Source organism: Scheffersomyces xylosifermentans (assembly GCF_036884685.1).
Source record: "Scheffersomyces xylosifermentans strain CBS 12540 chromosome Unknown RJT20scaffold_4, whole genome shotgun sequence".
Classification (NCBI taxonomy): Eukaryota; Fungi; Ascomycota; class Pichiomycetes; order Serinales; family Debaryomycetaceae; genus Scheffersomyces; species Scheffersomyces xylosifermentans.
This window is the reverse complement of record NW_027042942.1, coordinates 1,801,421-1,826,639: the sequence shown is the minus strand read 5'-3', so window position 1 is coordinate 1,826,639 and position 25,219 is coordinate 1,801,421. Positions and strand designations below refer to the sequence as shown.

The 25,219-nt window shown below is 42.9% G+C and overlaps 5 protein-coding genes across 5 annotated transcripts; 1 reads left to right on the top strand and 4 right to left on the bottom strand. All coding sequences in view use genetic code 12, as the record gives it.

Annotated features, from left to right (window-relative positions):
* Nucleotides 1-15: 15 nt before the first annotated feature.
* On the bottom strand, nt 16-513 carry RJT20DRAFT_83540 (uncharacterized protein; the record flags this gene model as incomplete). The annotated part of the gene is made up of 1 exon (XM_064921240.1): nt 16-513. A coding segment is annotated over one exon (498 nt), but the record flags the coding sequence as incomplete, so codon positions are not given.
* Nucleotides 514-1,649: 1,136 nt separating this feature from the next.
* Nucleotides 1,650-3,404, bottom strand: RJT20DRAFT_128555 (hexose transporter). The gene has a single exon (XM_064917296.1). It carries the CDS (start codon nt 3,321-3,323, stop codon nt 1,707-1,709), a length of 1,617 nt encoding a protein of 538 aa, XP_064774677.1. The 5' UTR covers nt 3,324-3,404; the 3' UTR covers nt 1,650-1,706.
* A 1,824-nt stretch (nt 3,405-5,228) lies between these two features.
* Nucleotides 5,229-7,574, bottom strand: RJT20DRAFT_45945 (sodium:solute symporter family protein). The gene has a single exon (XM_064920238.1). It carries the CDS (start codon nt 7,379-7,381, stop codon nt 5,408-5,410), a length of 1,974 nt encoding a protein of 657 aa, XP_064774676.1. The 5' UTR covers nt 7,382-7,574; the 3' UTR covers nt 5,229-5,407.
* A 780-nt stretch (nt 7,575-8,354) lies between these two features.
* Nucleotides 8,355-13,123, bottom strand: RJT20DRAFT_46142 (Hyphally regulated cell wall protein N-terminal-domain-containing protein). Its single transcript, XM_064920239.1, has 3 exons — nt 10,527-13,123; nt 9,785-10,190; nt 8,355-9,670 (listed from the first exon to the last, which is right to left on the bottom strand). Exons 1-3 carry the CDS (start codon nt 12,748-12,750, stop codon nt 8,689-8,691), a joined length of 3,612 nt encoding a protein of 1,203 aa, XP_064774675.1. The 5' UTR covers nt 12,751-13,123; the 3' UTR covers nt 8,355-8,688.
* A 3,254-nt stretch (nt 13,124-16,377) lies between these two features.
* On the top strand, nt 16,378-25,154 carry RJT20DRAFT_45843 (uncharacterized protein). The gene has a single exon (XM_064920235.1). The coding sequence runs from the start codon at nt 16,451-16,453 to the stop codon at nt 24,695-24,697; it is 8,247 nt and encodes a 2,748-aa protein (XP_064774674.1). The 5' UTR covers nt 16,378-16,450; the 3' UTR covers nt 24,698-25,154.
* The last annotated feature ends 65 nt before the right edge of the window (nt 25,155-25,219 follow it).

The window sequence follows — 25,219 nt, the reverse complement described above, 5'->3', positions numbered from 1 at the left end:
CCGCAGCATTGTCGTAGAAGACCCGTACCGCAGCATTGTCGTAGAAGACCCGTACCGCAGCATTGTCGTAGAAGACCCGTACCGCAGCATTGTCGTAGAAGACCCGTACCGCAGCATTGTCGTAGAAGACCCGTACCGCAGCATTGTCGTAGAAGACCCGTACCGCAGCATTGTCGTAGAAGACCCGTACCGCAGCATTGTCGTAGAAGACCCGTACCGCAGCATTGTCGTAGAAGACCCGTACCGCAGCATTGTCGTAGAAGACCCGTACCGCAGCATTGTCGTAGAAGACCCGTACCGCAGCATTGTCGTAGAAGACCCGTACCGCAGCATTGTCGTAGAAGACCCGTACCGCAGCATTGTCGTAGAAGACCCGTACCGCAGCATTGTCGTAGAAGACCCGTACCGCAGCATTGTCGTAGAAGACCCGTACCGCAGCATTGTCGTAGAAGACCCGTACCGCAGCATTGTCGTAGAAGACCCGTACCGCAGCATTGTCGTAGAAGACCCGTACCGCAGCATTGTCGTAGAAGACCCGTACCGCAGCATTGTCGTAGAAGACCCGTACCGCAGCATTGTCGTAGAAGACCCGTACCGCAGCATTGTCGTAGAAGACCCGTACCGCAGCATTGTCGTAGAAGACCCGTACCGCAGCATTGTCGTAGAAGACCCGTACCGCAGCATTGTCGTAGAAGACCCGTACCGCAGCATTGTCGTAGAAGACCCGTACCGCAGCATTGTCGTAGAAGACCCGTACCGCAGCATTGTCGTAGAAGACCCGTACCGCAGCATTGTCGTAGAAGACCCGTACCGCAGCATTGTCGTAGAAGACCCGTACCGCAGCATTGTCGTAGAAGACCCGTACCTTGCTACATAACTCTTCTGTGATGCTCTTCTAATTAATGATTTCAAAATGAAACACATTGGCTTAACGGAGAGTTCTTGGTTATCGGTGTATACCATTTCAAAAGAAAATTATTTAATTTTTTGATTATTACTCACCAAAGTTATTTTATTTACAAATAATTGCAATAATTTTAAAGAAGCCACAATTTTTGCACGAAGATGCATTTTTGAGTCAAAAGTTTAACATTTGTTGGACGTGTATCATTTTTAAATAAAGACATGAAGTTTTCTACTCATGAAGGTGTTGAATCATGATAAATTGACTAATGCACATACTACTGGGAATGGGAAATTGCAGTAGTGTATTAAAAAACAAGTAAAAATAAGTTGACATTAGAGAAGGATAGCATTTAACGGAGATTATTACTTGAGGCTAGTTTGTTGATTAGTGGAGCTTTGCTTAATCATTTCCCTTCTGGTACGGAAGTTCAATGCCTGAGTATGGGTTATGGGTATAATCAGAATCCTAACCGGAATAAGATTGCAGATACCGCTCTATCGGTATTCTAGACTAGTTGTATTAATGTTATTTCTAGTGAATGTCGGTTGTTCAATTGAAATAATTTTGCACAACACTTACTCAATTTGGCATATCTGTACTATTGAATCTTGTTCTGAATCTTGTTTTATCTTGTTCTCTTGAGGTCGACAAATCTTTTCAAATCTTTGTTGTGATGAACTTTCAAATTACAGAGTGATGTTCTCTAAAAGATAGAAGATCATATCATGTATATATAGATGTTGCCGTATATACTTCCAGAGTTGTACTTACACTATATAAACGCTAATATTTGAGACTATCAAACATCAGCGTTCTTTTCATATTCAACATGCTCCAGAGACGGTTTCTCAAAACTTTTCTGATCAAAGGGTTTGCTTACAGACTCGTCACCAAAAACTGCAGCAACTTCTTCCAAAGTGTAACCGTAAGTTTCAACAAAGGTGAAATATACTGTGACAAATTCAACAGCCAAAATACAACAGTAGACAATGTAGTACTTCCAATCTATACTAGCCATAGCGATGGGGTTGACAAATCCATTGTAAATAAGAGTAGTATTCACAGTGAGACCGTAAATGTTGAGACCTTTAGCTCTATGGGTGTATGGTAAGATTTCAGTAACATACAAGTATGGCAAACCATTGAGACCAGTATTGTAAGAAAGATAGTATATAAAAATCATGGCCAAAACACCTTGCCCCAAAGCGTGCTCAAATCCTCTTTGTTGATTGATTGCTGAAAGAATAGTCCAAAGAATATAGGAAATAAGCATACCTGCTGTGGATGCCAAGAACAAAGTCCTTCTTCTGAACCAGTAACAAGTGAAGGCTATAACAGCAGATATCACAAGGTTGTAGATCATTAAGCATCCATTAATTTGTAACTGTTCCTTTTCTTCAGTAATTCCAATGGAGTTCAAAACTAAATTCAAGTAATAAGAGACTAAACCATTACCTGACAATTGAGTCATAGCACCAGTGAACATAAGCAAAAATAATCTTTTCCTGAACGACTTTATCATAATAAAATCGGTGTACTTCGATTGGGAGTTAAGCTTCTCCAATTCTAATGCTTGCTCGATTTCAAGGAGTTCAAAGTTAACTAAGTTCGTTGCACGTTCACTGGTATCATTACCAGTATGGTATTTGAATAAGAACTTTTTTGCTTCTTCAATTCTTCCTCTTGACACTAAATATCTGGGAGACTCTGGTATCCACCATATTATCACAATTTGACACAAAGGTATGATTCCTTGTAAATAAGAAGGTATCCTCCATGAGTAACTGTTAGTGATAAGTCTTGTTCCGTATGTTACCCATGCAGCTATTGTAGCTCCCAAATACCAGCACACGTTATAAATAGCTGTACTTGTCGGTCTATATGTTGGAAATGCAATCTCAGCAATTAAGATTGGAGAGGCAAGTGATGTTATACCAAAACCGAAACCGATAACAGCTCTTGCAACGAAAAAAAAGGCATAGTTTGTGGATGCTCCTTGCAAGACAGCTCCAATAACAGTAATCGATGTGCCGATCGCAATACCGTATTTTCTTCCCCATCTATCGGAGATCCAAGCAGCAACAGGAATGCAAATAATTGATCCGAAGGTGGTACCGTTAGCCAATGCTCCCAAAACGTAACCTTTTGGATGACCCATAGCATCCTGCCAGGAAGAGAGCGATTGCAAGCCATTTAACATAGAACCATCGTAACCACTATTAGTTGAACTAAGAGTAAGTGCAAAAATAAACCAATGTAACTTAATGAAATGAGAGTAGTGCCACCAACTTTTGTCATGATAAACATAAGAATCGATTTCTTTATCTATCTCGAAAGCAGTACTGCTATTTTGTTGGTCGGAAATAGATTGTATATTGTGAACAATATTAGCGGTCTTATCTTTAGAGTCTGACATCGTATTCACTGAAGTATGACTTACCCACTTATGTACTTTTAAAAGAAGGGATTAAGAGCCATTTATATACTTGGAATAGTGAGATTGGAAGAAAAAGAATCACTGATATGGGGAATTCATTGCCCGATTTTACAATGGATTAATAAATCTTTATTAAACTTTCTTTAGTCATTTTCCACCTAATTCTTTTTTGCATTTGGTACATCAAGGTCACCATCAAATTTTCTAGGTTTGCTTATGAGGGGTATACGAATTTTGAATGTATGCAAATTAAACTTGTCATAAGCGGTGTTTGCCTAGAGACATTTAAAGAATTTGAATGGGGGTACTTAATCCGAAGACATGCATACACTATCAAGCCACCCCCGCCCTTCGCCAATAAGCTTTGAAAGCACCACTGCTAATTCGCGGTTTATTTCCTGCATACCAGCGTACCACCCAATTACTTGGGAATATGTTGTGCTTATATTTTCAAATAAGCGCTACACCGTTTTGCGAAATTTGTTGATCAGACTATGCTTTGAAGTCAGACAGACCGTTTTGGAAACATTATGTTATTCCTCATATCTATTTGAATTATATTCAGCGCACCTAGGCAAGTTCATATTCATTTCAAGTTCAAGTGCTCATCCATATAGGTAATATAAAATGAGGCTAAGTAGGCCCTCTATTAGTGTCACTTGTATCGTTAGCTGAACAGTACTCGCACAGTGTATAATAAACGACGAATACCAAGAATATGAAAAAACTCCTCCCTGCAGAGTTCATAACCATGTGGTATACAAATGTGGGGTTGTGAGTAGTAAAAGAATCCATCAATTTTTGAATTTATCCGAGCTATATGTGAATATACAACGCCTAGGTTTTGGGTCTTTGGAATGTAATTCATGATTTACACCACAAACTATGCTTTTGCGTAGGAGTTTGACGGGTAAACAAAATTCTAGTGGGCCAAAACCTTTTTGAGGTCAAATTATGCACTCCGCATTTTACCATGCCTCCTCCTTGTTCCACCTCAGGCGTTGAAAGGAATTAAGAAAAGTACAAAAATGCTGCAAGTTATGTTACATCGCTTCCTTATCATGCAAGGAAGGGTGTTTTTCATCATTCCAACTTTCCGGATCAATTTCGTAAAATGATAAACCACTGCATATAGAGTAAAAAGTGGAATGTTTGAAAAGTTGCATCGAAGGTTAGCACTACTCTTGGCTGTTTGCTTCCTCCTATTTTAGGCGCTCGTGCGTAATTGCTTTTGTAATAATGGATATATTGCCTACAACAGAAACTGTGCCAGCGGAACCTCGCGCATGGGGCAAGTTCCCCATCAATTGCAACTTATGCACCTTCGCGGGGTAGGAGCTTTCAAGACGGATTATCCAACACCATGCATGTCGCTAAAGCTAAGCCAGTTACGAACTATTTTTTTTTCCGTTGAAACCATTCCCTGACTATACCATACGTTTGTGCTACTATACTAGTAACATAGTACTCTGAACTACGCATGATCAAAAAGAGATTTCTTTGTGCTTTGTAACGAAGTAACGAATTACGTGTACACTGTAGATATGGAGTCTTAACTTTAGCAGGGCCAATATACCTGTTTGCAGTCCGACGGCTCACAAAAGCAAGGAAATTGGGAATCGAAGGAAATACGCAAGTTGTGCAATATCGCACCTCGACTAATGAAAACTCTACCACGGCAAATAGTAGACCCATGAAGGACATTTTTGAAGAAGATTGATTTTTTGAAATAATTTACATACAAGAATTAAATTTCATTTTTTTAATGAAAGTACAGCGTACTGCGAAGGAATATTTCCTCTTCAACAAGAGGATTCCAATGCTTATATCAAAAGAGGTGGTCTGCTTAACCATCACGTAAATCCAACTACAATTTGTGAATAATCTATAAATTTATTTCCAGGAGAGAAGTGAGTCCATATTGGTATTCTCAAGATTTCAAGATCTCCTTTCCCTATATTGAAAGGCACGATTCTTAAAAGAGTAAACATGTTTTCAATATGGTACGAATTCAATGTTCATAATCCATAATTCAAAAAGTTTCACTATCAAGAGAGATATAATCATTTCTTCAGCTGATACTTGACAGAAACTATCTCCACAAATTCCTTGTCTTCCAATTCTTGGGCTATATTTCTTTGAATTGGATTTTTTCCAAGCATACTTTCTATGATCAGCCTGATTGCATGTCTCCCCTGCCACAAAGGATATAGAATAATATACAATGCAGCCAACAACAACCAGATGAGAAAAACAACAATTAATGCAGTGAATGACCCCTTACTTAGATCGTGGCCACTTCCATATAGTGCACATGGAATAATGATGTAGCAACCGATTAAGATGAACACATTAATAGCTAAGCACCACCACGATTGTATCCAAAGGGTTCTCTTTTCTTTCTCATTCACTATAAGAGCGGTCTTTTCCTCTTCGTCAATATCATCTCCTAACGCAATCCTATTATATGACGTTAAGTCAAATTCTTCTTCTGGAAAAATGAAACTAATAAGGCATATATATATTGGAGTTGAAACTAAGGCAACAATGTTTCCCACGAATGTTGCCTCACTTAACATTACAGTGTTCTTATCTACAACACCGTCAGCAAAGGAATATGTAGCTCCAATCCAACATACTACACCAGAAAGAGTACCCATTGGAGCTCCAATTATTAATGCAGTCTTTGTTATCTTATTCCAGAATAAAGTCAATATTACAGCACTTACTTCTGGTGAAAGAACAATACCAACAAAACTTAATAGCCAACCCGAAGTAACCCCAATATAGTTGAAAATAGTAGATAGAACTGCCATGAATAAACTGAAGCCGATAACAGCTAAGTGTCCCACCCTAACTAACTGGACTCCTGAAGCAGAAGGGTTAATGTATGTTCTGTAAACATCGTATGTTGTGACAGAAGAGAAAGCAATTAACTCCGCTGAAGTTGCTGAAGTAACTGACATAAAGACCATAACTAAACCCGCAGTAGCCCCACTCCTACCAAAAATGGCAGCTAAGCCGTAGATGACAGGCAAGGCAGAGTTCACCTCCGAACTTGAAAGTTCCCTTGGATAAGTGACTGACGCAGGATTAGTTAACAAAGCTCTACATGCTAGACCAGCTGACAATCCAAGCGAACCAGGTATAATCCACCAACAGATAGCTCCCATGATATACCCGTAGAACACACTCTTGGCATCTGATGCAATTGCACGTTGAGAGTAGCCAGGATCACCAAATACTGAACTAAGTCCCCCAAGCATGACAGTCCAAGTTAGAAGCATCATTTCTTTATCTCTAAAGGAAAGATAACTGCTTCCAGTTTCTGATGGAAAAATTTCCTGGACCTCCTTTAGGAGTTCGTACATTTTCGCTGGAGATCCAATTAGACTAGAACTGCAGTAAATTGTGTAACAGGACACCAACAAAATTACATAGATAACGACAGTGTGGATCCAATCAGAGATGAATGTTGCCTTCAAACCACCAAGAGCTGTATAAACCATAACTCCCAATGGCAAAAGGAAACTTGCTGCAACTGTATGCATTCCTGTAGCTGCAGAGAATGCTTGTGAGCCTCCAAGTAGAAGAAGGGAAGATACCAATATGTTTGTTGCTACACAGTAGCATAGGTAAATACAGTGGCCGGCTCTACCATATCTTATAGAAAAGCATTCTGAGACAGTGTGTGCTGAGGGAGCTCTAAGCTTTATTTGGATTGCCAAGAAGACGAATAATGTAATTTGGATAGTCCCTCCAACACCATACATGAATCCTCCCATTATTCCATGGGAGTAGCTCCAAGTTCCAGCCGCGAGTAGAGTAGCGGGCCAAGTCCAAGCGGAAACTGTACTTGAGGCTATCAAACCTGAGTTCACATTTCTAGATGCAGTAGAGAATCTTTCAGAATTCTGGACCTGACCTCCATATTTGGATAATACTTTAGTGATGAGCGACATTACAAGAGCAAAAGCTGCCCCAAGACCTAACACGAAGCCATAGCCGTAGCCCACATTGAGCAAAGCTTCACTCATGGTTTACTTAATTAATCTTAGCTGATTCCTGACATGTGTTTTTTCTTCTGATCTTGATGGATTTATATACATCCTGGTATTTGCAATTCATCAAGAAATCAATCAAGAGATAAATATATCACTTGACGTCTAAGACTAATAGTCTCTATGAACTCGTCTTTGAGGAGACGTCATACGATGCTCGTTACCATGACTCTTCTGATACTTGGATCTGAAGCATTGTATAAACGAGAACATGTCTTTTAAGGGTAGTGCGCGCACATCCCGAGCATTTAAACGATAGCCGACCTCCCTCATCCGAATTCCCGTTATCCCTTATCAGTAATTTTTTGCATATAATATGATCGAGGAATCATGTCGAAGTTGAAGAGTCAATGGCTGTATCTTAATTGTCCTCCTGCTCTAATAAAGTGTGTAAGTGAGAGAAGGTCAATACGACCACTAGCAGCTGTACAGCTACTTCGATATCTGTGAAGAACTTTGTTCTTGAAGGCTCAGAATGATGGAAGGTAGTAGCGCAGACTGAGGAATCCATTGTTAGTTCGGGGGAAAAAATGGGAACATCAAGCTTTTTTGAACTGCTCTTCTTTAGATAAGTATCTAATGAAAACACCCTCATCTGTACTTTCTTGAAGCTCATTCGCTTTTGGAATTACTGCAAGAATGTTATAGGACCACATACTGTAGTCATGAAATTAAATATTACAATTCCCACACAGTTGAAGTATATAGGAAGGCCACATCTTTAGTCTAAATAGGAACATTCCTAATATCATGTAGATACGCATTTTTTTGAAGGTTCCTGGAAGTACGACAATTCGATACCTCAATGAATTGTCAAATTAAGAACTGTCGTAAAATGCGGATGATTTAACAATCATATATAAAGTTCCATACATCCGAAATACGGGACGAATACTTGGTACTCAAGAGCACAGGGTGATCCTTGCTCTTAGTCATACTATCCAAGAGCATAATCGTTCATCCCGCTACAATCTACATCGTAGTACAAACTAATGATCTTTATTACCCGTAACATAAGACGCTGTAACAATAAGAATGAGAAATGTTGAAAGGCATAACAAATAGGAGGCTGAACTATTAGGAAAATTTGAATCTATCAAAAGCCCAATTTAATTGGCACACAACCAATTTAAAAATCGAATACCTCTTGTCTACTCAGTTTGCAAACTCATAATAGACGTTATTTGAAGAGGACTTCGTTTGCAGTATACTGATATATGACCCGTGGAAATTAATTCAAAAGAGTCTGAGCAATCAATACATCATCTTATAGAAGCTGTTATCTAAAAGAATCTGTATATAGCAGGTTTAGGAGCTTCAGTTAAAGTAACTGTTGAATCTGGAAGAGTGACATCTTCAGTAGTGGTAGTTGTCGTTGTTACGGTTACTGATGTAATGGTGTAAATTGTTTCTGTTGGGCGAGCCCCGGTTGGGTTCACAGTGACAGTAACAGTTGAGCCTCCAGTAACCGTTACTGGCACGCATGATGAATCTGCACTACTTGGAACTTCAACAATAACAGTATCAGTACCGCCAGCAGAATCAGTCTTGGTGGTGGTAGCTGTGGTTGAACCAGTCCATGTCGAGGTAATGGTAGTCTGAGAGTTCGAGGTTGATGGGACTTCGACGATCACAGTATCAGTACCGCCAGCAGAATCAGTCTTGGTAGTAATACCAGTGGTTGAACCAGTCCATGTCGAGGTAATGGTAGTCTGAGAGTTTGAGGTTGATGGGACTTCAACGATCACAGTATCAGTACCGCCAACAGAGTCAGTCTCGGTGGTTGTAGCTGTGGTTGAACCAGTCCATGTAGAAGTAATGGTAGTCTGAGAGTTTGAGGTTGATGGGACTTCGACGATCACAGTATCAGTACCGCCAGCAGAATCAGTCTTGGTAGTAGTACCAGTGGTTGAACCAGTCCATGTCGAGGTAATCGTCGTCTGAGAGTTTGAAGTTGATGGGACTTCAACGATCACAGTGTCAGGACCGCCAGCAAAATCAGCCTCGGTGGTGGTAGCTGTGGTTGAACCAGTCCATGTCGAGGTAATGGTAGTCTGAGAGTTCGAGGTTGATGGGACTTCGACGATCACAGTATCAGTACCGCCAGCAGAATCAGTCTTGGTAGTAATACCAGTGGTTGAACCAGTCCATGTCGAGGTAATGGTAGTCTGAGAGTTTGAGGTTGATGGGACTTCAACGATCACAGTATCAGTACCGCCAACAGAGTCAGTCTCGGTGGTTGTAGCTGTGGTTGAACCAGTCCATGTAGAAGTAATGGTAGTCTGAGAGTTCGAGTAAGATGGGACTTCGACGATCACAGTATCAGTACCGCCAGCAGAATCAGTCTTGGTAGTAATACCAGTGGTTGAACCAGTCCATGTCGAGGTAATGGTAGTCTGAGAGTTTGAGGTTGATGGGACTTCAACGATCACAGTATCAGTACCGCCAACAGAGTCAGTCTCGGTGGTTGTAGCTGTGGTTGAACCAGTCCATGTAGAAGTAATGGTAGTCTGAGAGTTCGAGTTAGATGGGACTTCGACGATCACAGTATCAGTACCGCCAGCAGAATCAGTCTCGGTGGTGGTACCAGTGGTTGAACCAGTCCATGTCGAGGTAATCGTCGTCTGAGAGTTTGAAGTTGATGGGACTTCAACGATCACAGTGTCAGTACCGCCAGCAGAATCAGTCTTGGTAGTAATACCAGTGGTTGAACCAGTCCATGTCGAGGTAATGGTAGTCTGAGAATTTGTGTTAGATGGGACTTCAACGATCACAGTGTCAGTACCTCCAGCAGAGTCGGTCTCGGTGGTGGTAGCTGTGGTTGAACCAGTCCAAGTAGAGGTGATAGTTGTCTGAGAGTTGGAGTTAGATGGAACTATTACTATCACAGTGTCAGTACCTCCAATAGTATTCTTCACGGTCTCTGTCTTGGTTTCAGTACCAGTCCAAGTCGAAGTTATAATTGTTTGAGGATTAGATGGGACTTCGACGATCACAGTATCAGTACCGCCAGCAGAATCAGTCTCGGTGGTTGTAGCTGTGGTTGAACCAGTCCATGTAGAAGTAATGGTTGTCTGAGAGTTTGAGGTTGATGGGACTTCGACGATCACAGTATCAGTACCGCCAGCAGAATCAGTCTTGGTAGTAATACCAGTGGTTGAACCAGTCCATGTAGAGGTAATGGTAGTCTGAGAGTTCGAGGTTGATGGGACTTCGACGATCACAGTATCAGTACCACCAGCAGAATCAGTCTTGGTGGTGGTACCAGTGGTTGAACCAGTCCATGTCGAGGTAATGGTCGTCTGAGAATTTGTGTTAGATGGGACTTCAACGATCACAGTGTCAGTACCTCCAGCAGAGTCGGTCTCGGTGGTGGTAGCTGTGGTTGAACCAGTCCAAGTAGAGGTGATAGTTGTCTGAGAATTGGAGTTCGATGGAACTATTACTATCACAGTGTCAGTACCTCCAATAGTATTCTTCACGGTCTCTGTCTTGGTTTCAGTACCAGTCCAAGTCGAAGTTATAATTGTTTGAGGATTAGATGGGACTTCAACGATCACGGTATCAGTACCGCCAACTGTGTCTGAAACGGTGGTAGTTTCTGTGTCAGTACCTGTCCACGTAGTCGTAATTGTAGTTTGTTCGTTGTCAGGTGGGACGACAACCCAAACGGTATCAGTACCGCCCTGAACTGTGTCCACCACAGTAACAGTAATTGTAACAGTTCCAGTCCAGGTCGAAATGATTGTGATTTCTTCGTTTGAAACACTAGCGGAAGAAGAAACTGAATCTGAAGATGGATCAGCATAAGACGAAACATAAGCAGAAGAAGAAGAAGAAGAAGAAGAAGAAGAAGAAGAAGAAGAAATGGCAGATGGAACTTCAACAATGACAGTGTCCGTACCACCAACAGTATCAGATAACGTTAAGGTCTCAGTGTCAGTACCACTCCATGTAGATGTAATTGTTGTTTGCAGGTTAGGCTCAGATGGGACTTCAACGATCACGGTGTCAGTACCGCCAGCAGAGTCAGTCTCGGTGGTGGTGGCGGTGGTTGAACCAGTCCATGTAGAGGTAATGGTCGTCTGAGAGTTCGAGGTTGATGGAACCTTGATGATCACAGTGTCAGTACCGCCATAAGTGTCAGTCTTTGTGTTTGTCTTGGTCTTAGAACCAGTCCAAGTCGAAATAATAGTGGTTTGCGCGTTAGGTGTTGTTGGCTCTTCAACTATAACAGTGTCAGTACCACCTGGGGTATCGGTGTCAGTCTCAGTAGTAGTGAAACTTCCTGACCAAGTAGTTGTTACAGTGGTTGTTAGGTTGGGCTCAGAGGTATCTCTAGGAGCGTGAGGAGGAGCAGGACAATCACTACATTGTGCTGGTCTGTCTGTTTGAGGAGGTGGACCAGAGTATAAGATTCCGGCATTTGCAATGGTTCCCACACCACTACCATAAGTTGCTGGACCTATACTTATTAACGAAGTGTCATAACCTGGACCAATAACAAGATTGTAGGTGTAACCACCACTGGTAATGTACAAGCTATTACCGTCGTAAGTGAAGCTGTTAATCACTGTACTAAGACCGATCACATTGTTATTACCCCATCCAGCAATGTGAATAGGAATGTTTGGTGGATATGAATCGATTCTTAAACTTGACGAACTAGTACTAAGGTAAATAAGTTGCCCTTCCAGCATAGTCCTTGTATTAACATTGGTAGCCCAGAAATTGGAATTAAGACCGACGTCCCAACATCCATTTCCAATAACACTGGATCCTTGGAAGAAAATATTTTGATAAATACAAACGGTACCGTCATTAGTTATGAAATGATCGTCTAAACCAAGGTGAGAAGTTCCTCCAGATCTGTAATTATATTGATAAAGACTGATGGTACCAGAGTTGATAAATGGTCCAGCAGGCTGAATTGCAAATGTCGATCCACCGGTATTACCGATACCAGCAAACCATACGTTACCATTGTTTGTGAACGAACCACCGTACCAATCAAAAGTTGGTGCAGATGTAGCATTTTTATCATCGACAACTATCCAACCATTATTGATAATCTCGGCACTACTGCCAATGACATCAACTGTCATACCTGTTGTAATGTCCCTGTTGGTAATAAAAAGCTGACCGTTAATGGTCATATCATCATAGAAATTGTGTGTCATTCCTGTATCAATAGAGTAGAAAACTCCACTGTTAACAATGAAATTTTGAGTAATTAGGGTATCACCATTGCTAACAATTGTATTTTGAGTAACAACTAAATCGGCAGCAGCCCTTGCCGATAAAAGGAATAACGAAGTTACTGCCAGTTTAAGCGTTGTCTTCATTATAATAATTTTACTTGACTAGTATTTAACCAGAAGTTTTGTATTTAAGTCCCCAGTGCATATATTTATAGTTTCTTGGATTTTGAGTTACCTTGGACGATGTGACGATGTTTGAATTAAGGAAGCAACGCGTTAGTTTGCAATAAAGTTTCAGAGCGGTAAATGGAAATTACATTTTCGTCATTGAAGCATGCCCTCGTGAGCCTCAATCCAAAGATTTGCACTGAGACGCAAATTACCCTTTCCAACTGAGTCCAGACAATTATGCAAAAATGAGATTATTTCTCCATGTAATGTTACTTAATTTATTCTCTGGTGTCAGGAGTTCCATTGTACTACGTGTTTTTTTATTCGACATCTTTGGAATAATGCCAGTTTTAGTGACCAATGCTTTTATCTAAAGTTCAAGAATTTGATAAAAGGATTCTTGAACTTTCGTATTATCACTAGAGAGGTCGACAGAAGTTAAATGTCTTAAAGAATCATTTGCAGTATTGTTCTGTAATGTGTGCTGTACAGGTCTTACGTATAGCCGAGCTCGTAAAATTTTAACGTCGCTCAAAAAAGCAAAGAAAAAGCAATTTAAAAATAATTTATTTTGTAGAACAAAAAAAAAGGCATTCCATTGAGCAAGAATTCTGTCAGTTCTTCTTACTTAATTTTGAAGCATTCTAAGACTTACGCATCATCTTTCCCGCTTGAAAACTTATCATTCAAGTGAAGCATAGACCTAGCTTTTTTTTTTCCATGAAGATTGCCAGTACTGTATTAGCAGCTCTATACATGTATGTTTTCTCATTTGAAGAGTTATACAATTGTGGCGTTATTACCTCTGGCTCTCTCTGTACATTGAATATTTCAAAGCCTCTCTTAATTGTCCTATTAACACCACGAAAATTTTACAATAAATTTTGACAAATGTGCTGCACATCGCAATATTATCAGCTCATCAAAACGGTGTGTGCTCTATTGGAACCTTGAAGACTTTGTTGAACCTCGCTAATGTGCATTCGGGGACAACTACGCGTCGTACCAATTTCTTCTATCCAATGCCTCTCCCTTCTCCATAGTTCCTAGTAGATGCAATATGTGATTAACCCTTGCCACTCGCATTGACCTTATGTATAGTGATCTTGTACTTTCTGTTTTTCAAAAGTGGTTTCCATTCTATAACGCAGCTTCCAGAAAGAGAGCATCAACGTTCCATTCCGTTGATTGTAAAATATGCGTTTTGAGTACTTGCAACATTGAACTTCGATTTATAAATCCAAGGGTTCCTGAATAATGTATAATACAATGGATACTCGTGGTTACATAAACCTTGCGTGCCAATTCTAGTCACTTATACAGTGCAGCAGCTGCTTACTGTCACTTCTCATCAACACTTTCCAATGGTTTAGAAGACAAGCTCAATTGTGGGATTCGAAAACGAAAGTAGACCCTTCTGTTTATATACAGGAGTTCAAATCGACTCATTGGGACGTCCATATCCCAGCGCGGACAAGTATCCCCTTAATTCAGATGGCAAAGTGGGGTCCTTGACTGTCTGAATCCTTGGCATTGGAATGTGTCCTTAACTTTGCTATTGATTTATTAACAATCTATATTTTCAGTGGCCTAATGTAGCTATTACAGGTTTGTTTATGACGAGACTTATCGATAAGGTACAACAACTGGGCAGATCGAAGCATGCATAAAAAATAAACTCAAAAAATCAAGAGAATTCATCTTCTGCTTCTGCTTCTTAAGCTTAGTTGTTAAGGTGCTTTCTAATCTGTTATTCTTTTTGGCCGGTTTTCAGCATTGTCGACTAGTCAGTAGCAATCAAACTTGCAACGATTGTCTTAAGTAAGGCTCAATTTGACATCACATATACGTCGTACTGAGAATGAATGTCTCTTCAACTTCAAAGGGAATGCATCAAGAAGCGATAGTAATAAAAATATTAGCTAGATTCTTGACCCTTTATTGGCTTATCAGAGAATGCTTCAGCTCATAATTTTTGTACTCGAATACTGTATCACTAATTCTAAACCCAGATTTCTTTGGCCAATACCACAGATAGTATTGAATATGTGCAACAAAGAGATCTAAATTATGCTATTATGTTGAAATTTAGACTTAGAAAACAATCTCAGGGCTTTCTTTGATGATCGTTTTGTTAGTAGCCAATCAGCCTTTCAAATTGTACCGTTTGCTTAATACATAAGAGATGTAAACCTTTGTTGTCTTCTGTGTGCTGCATAAAACAAAGGGTTCAAGACTAAACTATGTCAACGGTCAGTCGCATGTGCATTGTTAAATCTGCATAGTCGCATATGCATAGCGATAAATGCAGTCTTGAGATTGAGAACCCCTTTGTTGTAATATTCTTCTTTCATTTACAATATAATGATTCTTCTAGCAAAGACATCTCACGTTTTTGTAGAATAAACCACTGCTTTCAGTGGAATCAGGATGCTACAAAAAGGAAGTAAAGATCGGAATCGATAATTATCTCTCATTATTAGCAGAAGGGATACGTTATATGCCCCAGGTCCTTTGGTATACTTTTCTATTGTGGCGACTATGCCAGAGCAATATTTATTCATCAAATCTTTAATTGCGCCGGCTATGCACATTTTTATTTGTAACTGCATGACATGATCTGCGGTTCCGTCGCTCACATTCCCCAAATTTTATTATTTTGAAGACTTGCGTCAGTGATCGCTTGATTTTCTACTCGTTTGTCGTGTATTCTAAGCGAAATACCGTCTTGGTAACTCTGACGGTTTGCAGGCCTTTCAATGGGATGCAAATTTAGCATTAATATCAAAATGAAGTCATTCTCTCTTGTACTGTGATCCTCTGGTTTTGTCCATCCTCAGAAGGCTTTGTTTACAATGAGAAAAGTCTCTCGTTCCTCATATGTAGTGGAACCCCTACAAAAGAAAATACCAAAATCAAGAGGAAATAGTGCTTGCAATATCGTTATAATGCATCTACTGTGTTGAAACTGTATTTTGCTTCACCTCACCTGATATTAGTGATGTACTAGCTGCTTATTTTCTATAGTTCTCATGCGTACAAAATGCATGAATCGTTGGTGAAAAAAATTGTATGCAACATGTATGAGATGCTGGAGATTCCAATATCTATTCCCAAAGGAACAAAGAATAGTGGCTGTTGCTTATAGCCATCTAAGATCTTTTGCATCCAATAGGAACTTGAAATAGAAAAACATTTACATCGATTTAGTATTTTGACGGTAATAGAGGTTGAAATCTGAATGATGGAAATATACTTCGAAAAATATATGCGAAAAAGTGTTTTCTTGGTCTGTCGAAATTTCGTATAATTTGAAAGACAGCCATGCATGTCGCACGATTATATTTTTTTATTTCCTCGCTTGTAAACAGAGTGATAACCCAAATAGCCTATATTCTTTTTTTCTCTTCAAATGGGACAATATCATATTCCACAGATCGCCAATCAGTTTCCTATGGGCGGTCGTCAACAGTCAAATATGCTGTGGTGTAGTGTTTTGGTTCAATAGAGCTAATTCTCTTCCTTGTGCTACGCGTAGCTTCACGATGAGACAAATTAGCTATTTTATATCACTTGTACGTAAAATGCTCAATGAGAGGTTCCCCTTTATATAAACAATTACACTTGTCACATTTTAATCGTTTAATACTTATTCTTCAAATCTATAGTAAAGATGATGTTTTGCAAGCACACAATAGCATCGCTTTGGCTTCTTGCTACAGTGCGGGCTGCTGCTATAAGTAAGAGAGATACGCTAGATGGCGGTACCTTGAATGCTAATTGTGATTCTACTGTCACAGTAACCCCTACTATTACAACAACTAATTCGGACAGTGCTTTCCAAACAACGATAGTAACAACTACAACATTTTATGATACTCAGGTCGTTACATCTAGCGACCCAGACTATGACACTGAAACAATCATCGAGATAGCCTCATCTTTGGATATACACAACAGTGCTTCTTCATCTGGATGTGATTGGACTGTCACGATTACACCCACAGTTACAGTAACAGGAAGTGTTGTCCAAACAACAATAGTATCTACCACTACATTTTATGAAACTGAGAGTGTCGACTCGATAGAAACAGATTCAGGCACAACCACAATTATTGTCCAACCTTCAACGGCAGAGTCTAGTAGCCTACTTTCTAGTTCTAGCTCTGCTCCTGAAGCAAGCTCCGAATCTAATAGCACCTCTTCATCTGACGACAGCTCTACTTCCAATGCTAGCTCTGCTTCAGGATCTAGTGCCAATTCCAACGCCAGCTCTGTTTCAGGTGCTAGTGCTAATTCTGATGCCAGCTCTGCCTCAGATGCTAGTGCCACTTCTAATGATAGCTCTGCCTCAGATGCTAGTGCCACTTCTAATGATAGCTCTGTTTCAGATGCTAGTGCCACTTCCAATGCCATCTCTTCAATTGATGTTAGCTCTGCTTCGGATGCAAGTGCCATTTCTAATGATAGCTCTGCCTCAGGTGCTAGTGCCACTTCTAATGAAAGCTCTGCCTCAGGTGCTAGTGCCACTTCTGAAGCTAGCTCTGCTTCAGATGCAAGTGCTACTTCTGATGATAGCTCTGCTTCAGGTGCTAGTGCCACTTCTAATGCCAGCTCTGCTTCAGGTGCTAGTGCCATTTCTAGTGATAGCTCTGCTTCAGGTGCTAGTGCCACTTCTAATGATAGCTCTGCATCAGATGCAAGTACCACTTCCAATGTCAGCTCTTCAAATGACGCAAGCTCTGATTCAGATGCTAGTGCCACTTCAAATGCCAGCTCTTCAATTGATGTTAGCTCTGCTTCGGATGCAAGTGCCATTTCTAATGATAGCTCTGCCTCAGGTGCTAGTGCCACTTCTAATGAAAGCTCTGCTTCAGGTGCTAGTGCCACTTCTAATTTCAGCTCTTCAAATAATGCCAGCTCTGCTTCAGGTGCCAGTGGCACATCTGAAGTTAACTCTGCTTCGGATGCTAGTGCAAGCTCTTCGTCTGATACTAACTCTTCTTCGGACACTGCTTCTAAAGCTAGTGCCACTTCCAATTCCAGCACTGCTTCTGACGCGATTTCATCCTCATCTGTCGACTCATCTTCAAACCCTTGTGATATTACAGTAACGATTACGCCCACCGTCACAGTTACAGGAAGCGCTTACCAAACGACTATAGTATCTACTACCACATTCTATGAGACAGACAATGTCAGCTCAACTGAAATAGAGTCTGGCACAACCACAATTATTGTCCAAACTTCATCTACAGAGTCTTCTAGCTTCCTTTCAAATAAAGATGCCACCTCTGATACTACCTTCGACTCCAATACCAACTCCGCTTCCGATTCAACTTCAAATTCCAACTCCAGCACCAAGGTAAATCTTAGCTCCTTTTCTAAGGCTAGCTCTATTTCTCTTTCCAGCTCTACTTCTGACGCAAGCTCTGCTTCAGATGCAAGAGCCACTTCTGATGATAGCTCTGCTCCAGATGCTAGTGCCACTTCTGAAGCTAGCTCTGCATCGGATGCTAGTGCCACTTCTAATGCCAGTTCTGCTTCAGGTGCTAGTGCCACTTCTAATGATAGCTCTGCATCAGATGCAAGTACCACTTCCAATGTCAGCTCTTCAAATGACGCAAGCTCTGCTTCAGATGCTAGTGCCACTTCAAATGCCAGCTCTTCAATTGATGTTAGCTCTGCTTCGGATGCAAGTGCCATTTCTAATGATAGCTCTGCCTCAGGTGCTAGTGCCACTTCTAATGAAAGCTCTGCTCCAGGTGCTAGTGCCACTTCTAATGATAGCTCTGATTCGGATGCTAGTGCCACTTCAAATGCCAGCTCTTCAATTGATGTTAGCTCTGCTTCGGATGCAAGTGCCATTTCTAATGATAGCTCTGCCTCAGGTGCTAGTGCCACTTCTAATGAAAGCTCTGCTTCAGGTGCTAGTGCCACTTCTGAAGCTAGCTCTGCTTCAGATGCAAGTGCTACTTCTGATGATAGCTCTGCTCCAGATGCTAGTGCCACTTCTGAAGCTAGCTCTGCTTCAGATGCAAGTGCCACTTCTGATGATAGCTCTGCCTCAGGTGCTAGTGCCACTTCTAATGAAAGCTCTGCTTCAGGAGCTAATGCCACTTCTAATGCCAGTTCTGCTTCAGGTGCTAGTGCCACTTCCAATGTCAGCTCTTCAAATGACGCAAGCTCTGCTTCCGATGCTAGCACCACCACTATAAATGACAGCTCTGCCTCAGATGCTAGTGCCACTTCTAATGAAACCTCTGCTTCGGATGCAAGTGCCGCTTCTAATACCAGCTCTGCCTCATATGGTAGTGCCGCTTCTAATGCCAGCTCTGCTCCAGTTGCTAGTGCCACTTCTAATGCCAGTTCTGCTTCAGGAGCTAGTGCCACTTCTAATGCCAGTTCTGCTTCAGGTGCTAGTGCCACTTCCAATGTCAGCTCTTCAAATGACGCAAGCTCTGCTTCCGATGCTAGCACCACCACTATAAATGACAGCTCTGCCTCAGATGCAAGTGCCACTTCTAATGATAGCTCTGCTCCAGGTGCTAGTGCCACTTCTAATGATAGCTCTGATTCGGATGCTAGTGCCACTTCAAATGCCAGCTCTTCAATTGATGTTAGCTCTGCTTCGGATGCAAGTGCCATTTCTAATGATAGCTCTGCCTCAGATGCAAGTGCTACTTCTAATGCCAGTTCTGCTTCAGGAGCTAGTGCCACTTCTAATGCCAGTTCTGCTTCAGGTGCTAGTGCCACTTCTAATGATAGCTCTGCTGCAGGTGCTAGTGCCACTTCTAATGCCAGTTCTGCTTCAGGTGCTAGTGCCACTTCTAATGCCAGTTCTGCTTCAGGTGCTAGTGCCACTTCTAATGATAGCTCTGCATCAGATGCAAGTACCACTTCCAATGTCAGCTCTTCAAATGACGCAAGCTCTGCTTCCGATGCTAGCACCACCACTATAAATGACAGCTCTGCCTCAGATGCTAGTGCCACTTCTAATGAAACCTCTGCTTCGGATGCAAGTGCCGCTTCTAATGCCAGCTCTGCTCCAGTTGCTAGTGCCACTTCTAATGCCAGTTCTGCTTCAGGTGCTAGTGCCACTTCTGATGATAGCTCTGCCTCAGGTGCAAGTGCCACTTCTAATGAAAGCTCTGCATCGGATGCTAGTGCCACTTCTAATGATAGCTCTGCATCGGATGCAAGTGCAAGCTCTTCGTCTGATACTAACTTTTCTTCGGACACTGCTTCTAAAGCTAGTGCCACTTCCAATTCCAGCACTGCTTCTGACGCGATTTCATCCTCATCTGTCGACTCATCTTCAAACCCTTGTGATATTACAGTAACGATTACGCCTACCGTCACAGTTACAGGAAGCGCTTACCAAACGACTATAGTATCTACTACCACATTCTATGAGACAGACAATGTCAGCTCAACTGAAATAGAGTCTGGAACAACTACCTTCGTCGTCAACACTTCATTTTCCCACTCATCTTCTCTTGCTGTGTCACCTTCTGCTTCCTCGTATTCCGAGGTCACAATTTGTCTTAGAGATGGATCAAACTGTATTACTATACATCCTTCACAGAGTACCCAGGCTTCTGATCCTCCTGCTTCTTCAGATCCTCCTGCTTCCTCAGATCCACTTTCTGATCCAGCTTCCTTAGATCCTCCTGCTTCTTCAGATCCATTACCAACTTCTGATCCAGTACAAACTTCTGATGCAGCTTCATTAGATCCTCCCGCCTCTTCAGATCCCCTTGCTTCCTCAAATCCAGTACCAACTTCAGATCCAGCTTCGTTCTTGAATCCTGCTGCTTCTTCTGATCCAGCGCAATCCTTGGACCCTATAGCACCTACTACTTCATCGGCATCAGCTTCTTCATTTTTGGTGGAGAACTCTTCTTCGCAGGACTTAAAGATCTCTGAAGTACCCGCAGATGAAGAAATAACTACCGACCTAGATTCACCTACCGACGTTATTGCTACTGACTCATCATCTACCCCAGCTGCTGCTTCAAGTGGTGCTCCAGTTAATTCTGCTGCTGCTTCGTCTGCTCCTGCCACTGCTTCAAATGCTCCATCTAATTCTGCTGCTGCTTCAAGTGGTGCTCCAGCTGCTTCATCTGCTCCAGCTGCTTCATCTGCTCCAGCTGCTTCATCTGCTCCAGCCGCTGCTTCATCTGCACCAGCTAATTCTTCTGCTGTTTCAAGTGGTGCTCCAGCTGCTTCATCTGCTCCAGCTAATTCTGCTGCTGCATCATCTGCTCCAGCTAATTCTGCTTCAAGTGGTACTCTAGCTGCTTCGTCTGCTCCTGCCACTGCTTCAAGTGCACCTGCTAATACTGATGCTGCTTCATCTGCTCCTGCGGCTGCTTCAAGTGGTGCTCCGGCTGCTTCATCTGCTCCAGCTAATTCTGCTGCTGCTTCAAGTGGTGCTCCAGCTGCTTCATCTGCTCCAGCCGCTGCTTCATCTGCACCAGCTAATTCTGCTGCTGTTTCAAGTGGTGCTCCAGCTGCTTCATCTGCTCCAGCCGCTGCTTCATCTGCACCAGCTAATTCTGCTGCTGCTTCAAGTGGTGCTCCAGCTGCTTCATCTGCTCCAGCCGCTGCTTCATCTGCACCAGCTAATTCTGCTGCTGCGTCAAGTGGTGCTCCGGCTGCTTCATCTGCTCCAGCTAATTCTGCTGCTGCTTCAAGTGGTGCTCCGGCTGCTTCATCTGCTCCAGCTAATTCTGCTGCTGCTTCAAGTGGTACTCCAGCTGCTTCGTCTGCTCCTGCCACTGCTTCAAGTGCACCTGCTAATACTGATGCTGCTTCATCTGCTCCTGCGACTGCTTCAAGTGGTGCTCCAGCTGCTTCATCTGCTCCAGCTAATTCTGCTGCTGCTTCAAGTGGTGCTCCAGCTGCTTCATCTGCTCCAGCCGCTGCTTCATCTGCTCCAGCTAATTCTGCTGCTGCTTCAAGTGGTGCTCCAGCTGCTTCATCTGCTCCAGCCGCTGCTTCATCTGCACCAGCTAATTCTGCTGCTGCTTCAAGTGGTGCTCCAGCTGCTTCATCTGCTCCAGCTAATTCTGCTGCTGCGTCAAGTGGTGCTCCGGCTGCTTCATCTGCTCCAGCTAATTCTGCTGCTGTTTCAAGTGGTGCTCCGGCTGCTTCATCTGCTCCAGCTAATTCTGCTGCTGCTTCAAGTGGTGCTCCAGCTGCTTCATCTGCTCCAGCCGCTGCTTCATCTGCTCCAGCTAATTCTGCTGCTGCTTCAAGTGGTGCTCCAGCTGCTTCATCTGCTCCAGCCGCTGCTTCAAGTGGTGCTCCAGCTGCTTCGTCTGCTCCTGCCACTGCTTCAAGTGCACCTGCTAATACTGATGCTGCTCCATCTGCTCCTGCGGCTGCTTCAAGTGGTGCTCCAGCTGCTTCATCTGCTCCAGCCGCTGCTTCATCTGCTCCAGCCGCTGCTTCATCTGCTCCAGCTAATTCTGCTGCTGTTTCAAGTGGTGCTCCAGCTGCTTCATCTGCTCCAGCCGCTGCTTCATCTGCTCCAGCTAATTCTGCTGCTGCTTCAAGTGGTGCTCCAGCTGCTTCATCTGCTCCAGCTAATTCTGCTGCTGCGTCAAGTGGTGCTCCGGCTGCTTCATCTGCTCCAGCTAATTCTGCTGCTGTTTCAAGTGGTGCTCCGGCTGCTTCATCTGCTCCAGCTAATTCTGCTGCTGCTTCAAGTGGTGCTCCAGCTGCTTCATCTGCTCCAGCCGCTGCTTCATCTGCACCAGCTAATTCTGCTGCTGCTTCAAGTGGTGCTCCAGCTGCTTCATCTGCTCCAGCCGCTGCTTCATCTGTTCCAGCTAATTCTGCTGCTGCTTCAAGTGGTGCTCCAGCTGCTTCATCTGCTCCAGCTAATTCTGCTGCTGCTTCAAGTGGTGCTCCAGCTGCTTCATCTGCTCCAGCCGCTGCTTCATCTGCTCCAGCTAATTCTGCTGCTGCTTCAAGTGGTGCTCCAGCTGCTTCATCTGCTCCAGCCGCTGCTTCAAGTGGTGCTCCGGCTGCTTCATCTGCTCCTGCCACTGCTTCAAGTGCACCTGCTAATACTGATGCTGCTTCATCTGCTCCTGCGGCTGCTTCAAGTGGTGCTCCAGCTGCTTCATCTGCTCCAGCTAATTCTGCTGCTGCTTCAAGTGGTGCTCCAGCTGCTTCATCTGCTCCAGCCGCTGCTTCATCTGCTCCAGCTAATTCTGCTGCTGCTTCAAGTGGTGCTCCAGCTGCTTCATCTGCTCCAGCTAATTCTGCTGCTGCGTCAAGTGGTGCTCCGGCTGCTTCATCTGCTCCAGCTAATTCTGCTGCTGTTTCAAGTGGTGCTCCGGCTGCTTCATCTGCTCCAGCCGCTGCTTCAAGTGGTAATCCAGCTGCTTCGTCTGCTCCTGCCACTGCTTCAAGTGCACCTGCTAATACTGATGCTGCTTCTTCTGCTCCTGCGGCTGCTTCAAGTGGTGCTCCGGCTGCTTCATCTGCTCCAGCTAATTCTGCTGCTGCTTCAAGTGGTGCTCCAGCTGCTTCATCTGCTCCAGCCGCTGCTTCAAGTGGTAATCCAGCTGCTTCGTCTGCTCCTGCCACTGCTTCAAGTGCACCTGCTAATACTGATGCTGCTTCATCTGCTCCTGCGGCTGCTTCAAGTGGTGCTCCAGCTGCTTCATCTGCTCCAGCCGCTGCTTCATCTGCTCCAGCTAATTCTGCTGCTGCTTCAAGTGGTGCTCCAGCTGCTTCATCTGCTCCAGCTAATTCTGCTGCTGCGTCAAGTGGTGCTCCGGCTGCTTCATCTGCTCCAGCTAATTCTGCTGCTGTTTCAAGTGGTGCTCCGGCTGCTTCATCTGCTCCAGCCGCTGCTTCAAGTGGTAATCCAGCTGCTTCGTCTGCTCCTGCCACTGCTTCAAGTGCACCTGCTAATACTGATGCTGCTTCATCTGCTCCTGCGGCTTCATCTGCTCCTGTTGATTCTTCTGCTCCTGTTGATTCTTCTGTTCCTGCTTCCAGTTTAGTTACAATTTGTCTCAGAGATGGTTCGAACTGTATCACTAAGTCTAACTCTGACGAGGTTTCTGGAGGAAGTCCTACTTCCGTTCAAACACAGACGCAATCCGAAAACGTCATTACTTCCACTGCGCAGATTAGTGGTAGTGAAACTGGAAATACTTCCGGTGAGAATACTTCCAGCACTATAGTGGCTACATCTTCTAATATTGAAGAGCTGGCTTCGCCTAATTCGGACAGTGGGGTCATAACAACAGTAGTTACAGTCACACTGACTTTATGTAACAAAGGTTCTAGTTGTTCCCTTGTCACCACCCAAGTACCTACTACATTGTCTTCGTCACCCGTTATAGCCTCTTCTAGGGCCATAGAAAGCGCCGTAACAGCGGTTGTTGAAGGACCTTCTTCTGATTCTACCTCTGGAGCTGGCACAATATTTATAACTACCGTCATTGATGTCACTCTGACCGTTTGTGCCAAAGGCTCTGCTTGTGTCGTTGTTACTGCCCAAGTCCCAACCACATTGTCAATTTCGACAACTTTACCAACTTCAGAAGCCATTGAAGAATCCACCAACTCTGCTAACACGGTTGGAGTCCCAACTGGTACTTCCAATGAAGGAGCAGGCTCCAGTTCAAATACGGGTGCAGGTAATGCACCTACCTCATCTGTACCTGGATCATCTGTTCCATTTGAATCGGGTTCGATAGCTCCTCTCTCGGGTGCTCAATCTTCCGAAGCATCAAACAACGCTCCGGTTCCATCCCAAGCAAATGAATCTACTGCAGAATCGTCTTCGAGTTCACCTCCAATTAACACGTATGAAGGCTCTGGTAGCACTGTCAAATCATCCGCTATAGGAATTGCCGCTTTCAGCTTGGTCGCATTGTTACTCGTTTAATGTAGTTTCAACCTCAAAAGACTTTGCATAGGTTACAGACTATTATGATTCATTTTTCATACTAATATTCTTATATCGGTTATCTTCCGATTGAAAGGTTTCTTTATTTGCATACCCATATCAGAATTTTCTGGTGTTCTTGATTCAATAATTATTTTTGTTCCTTACGTATTAAAAATTCGCAATTCACATTTCGAACATTATAGAACTACCTGTTTTGCAAAAAGGCCATCAAACTAGTTAGTTACATTATCAAATTATCACCTATAAATATTACAGCTTCTGCTCGTAGATTGTAATTTTACGTCTAGCCATTGAAAGTTGCTGTCGATTGCTCTTTGCTCTTTCATTGGGTATGTCACATAGGTATTCATAAGGGTTTGTATCTAAATGTATTCTATCCTATTCGGCTTTTGAGAACTCTCATTAAACTTTCATGACTGAACGCTCGATAACGCGCAACTTCCAGTAACGCGCGCGACATCGAAATTTTATTATTCATATACCTGCACATTTGTTACT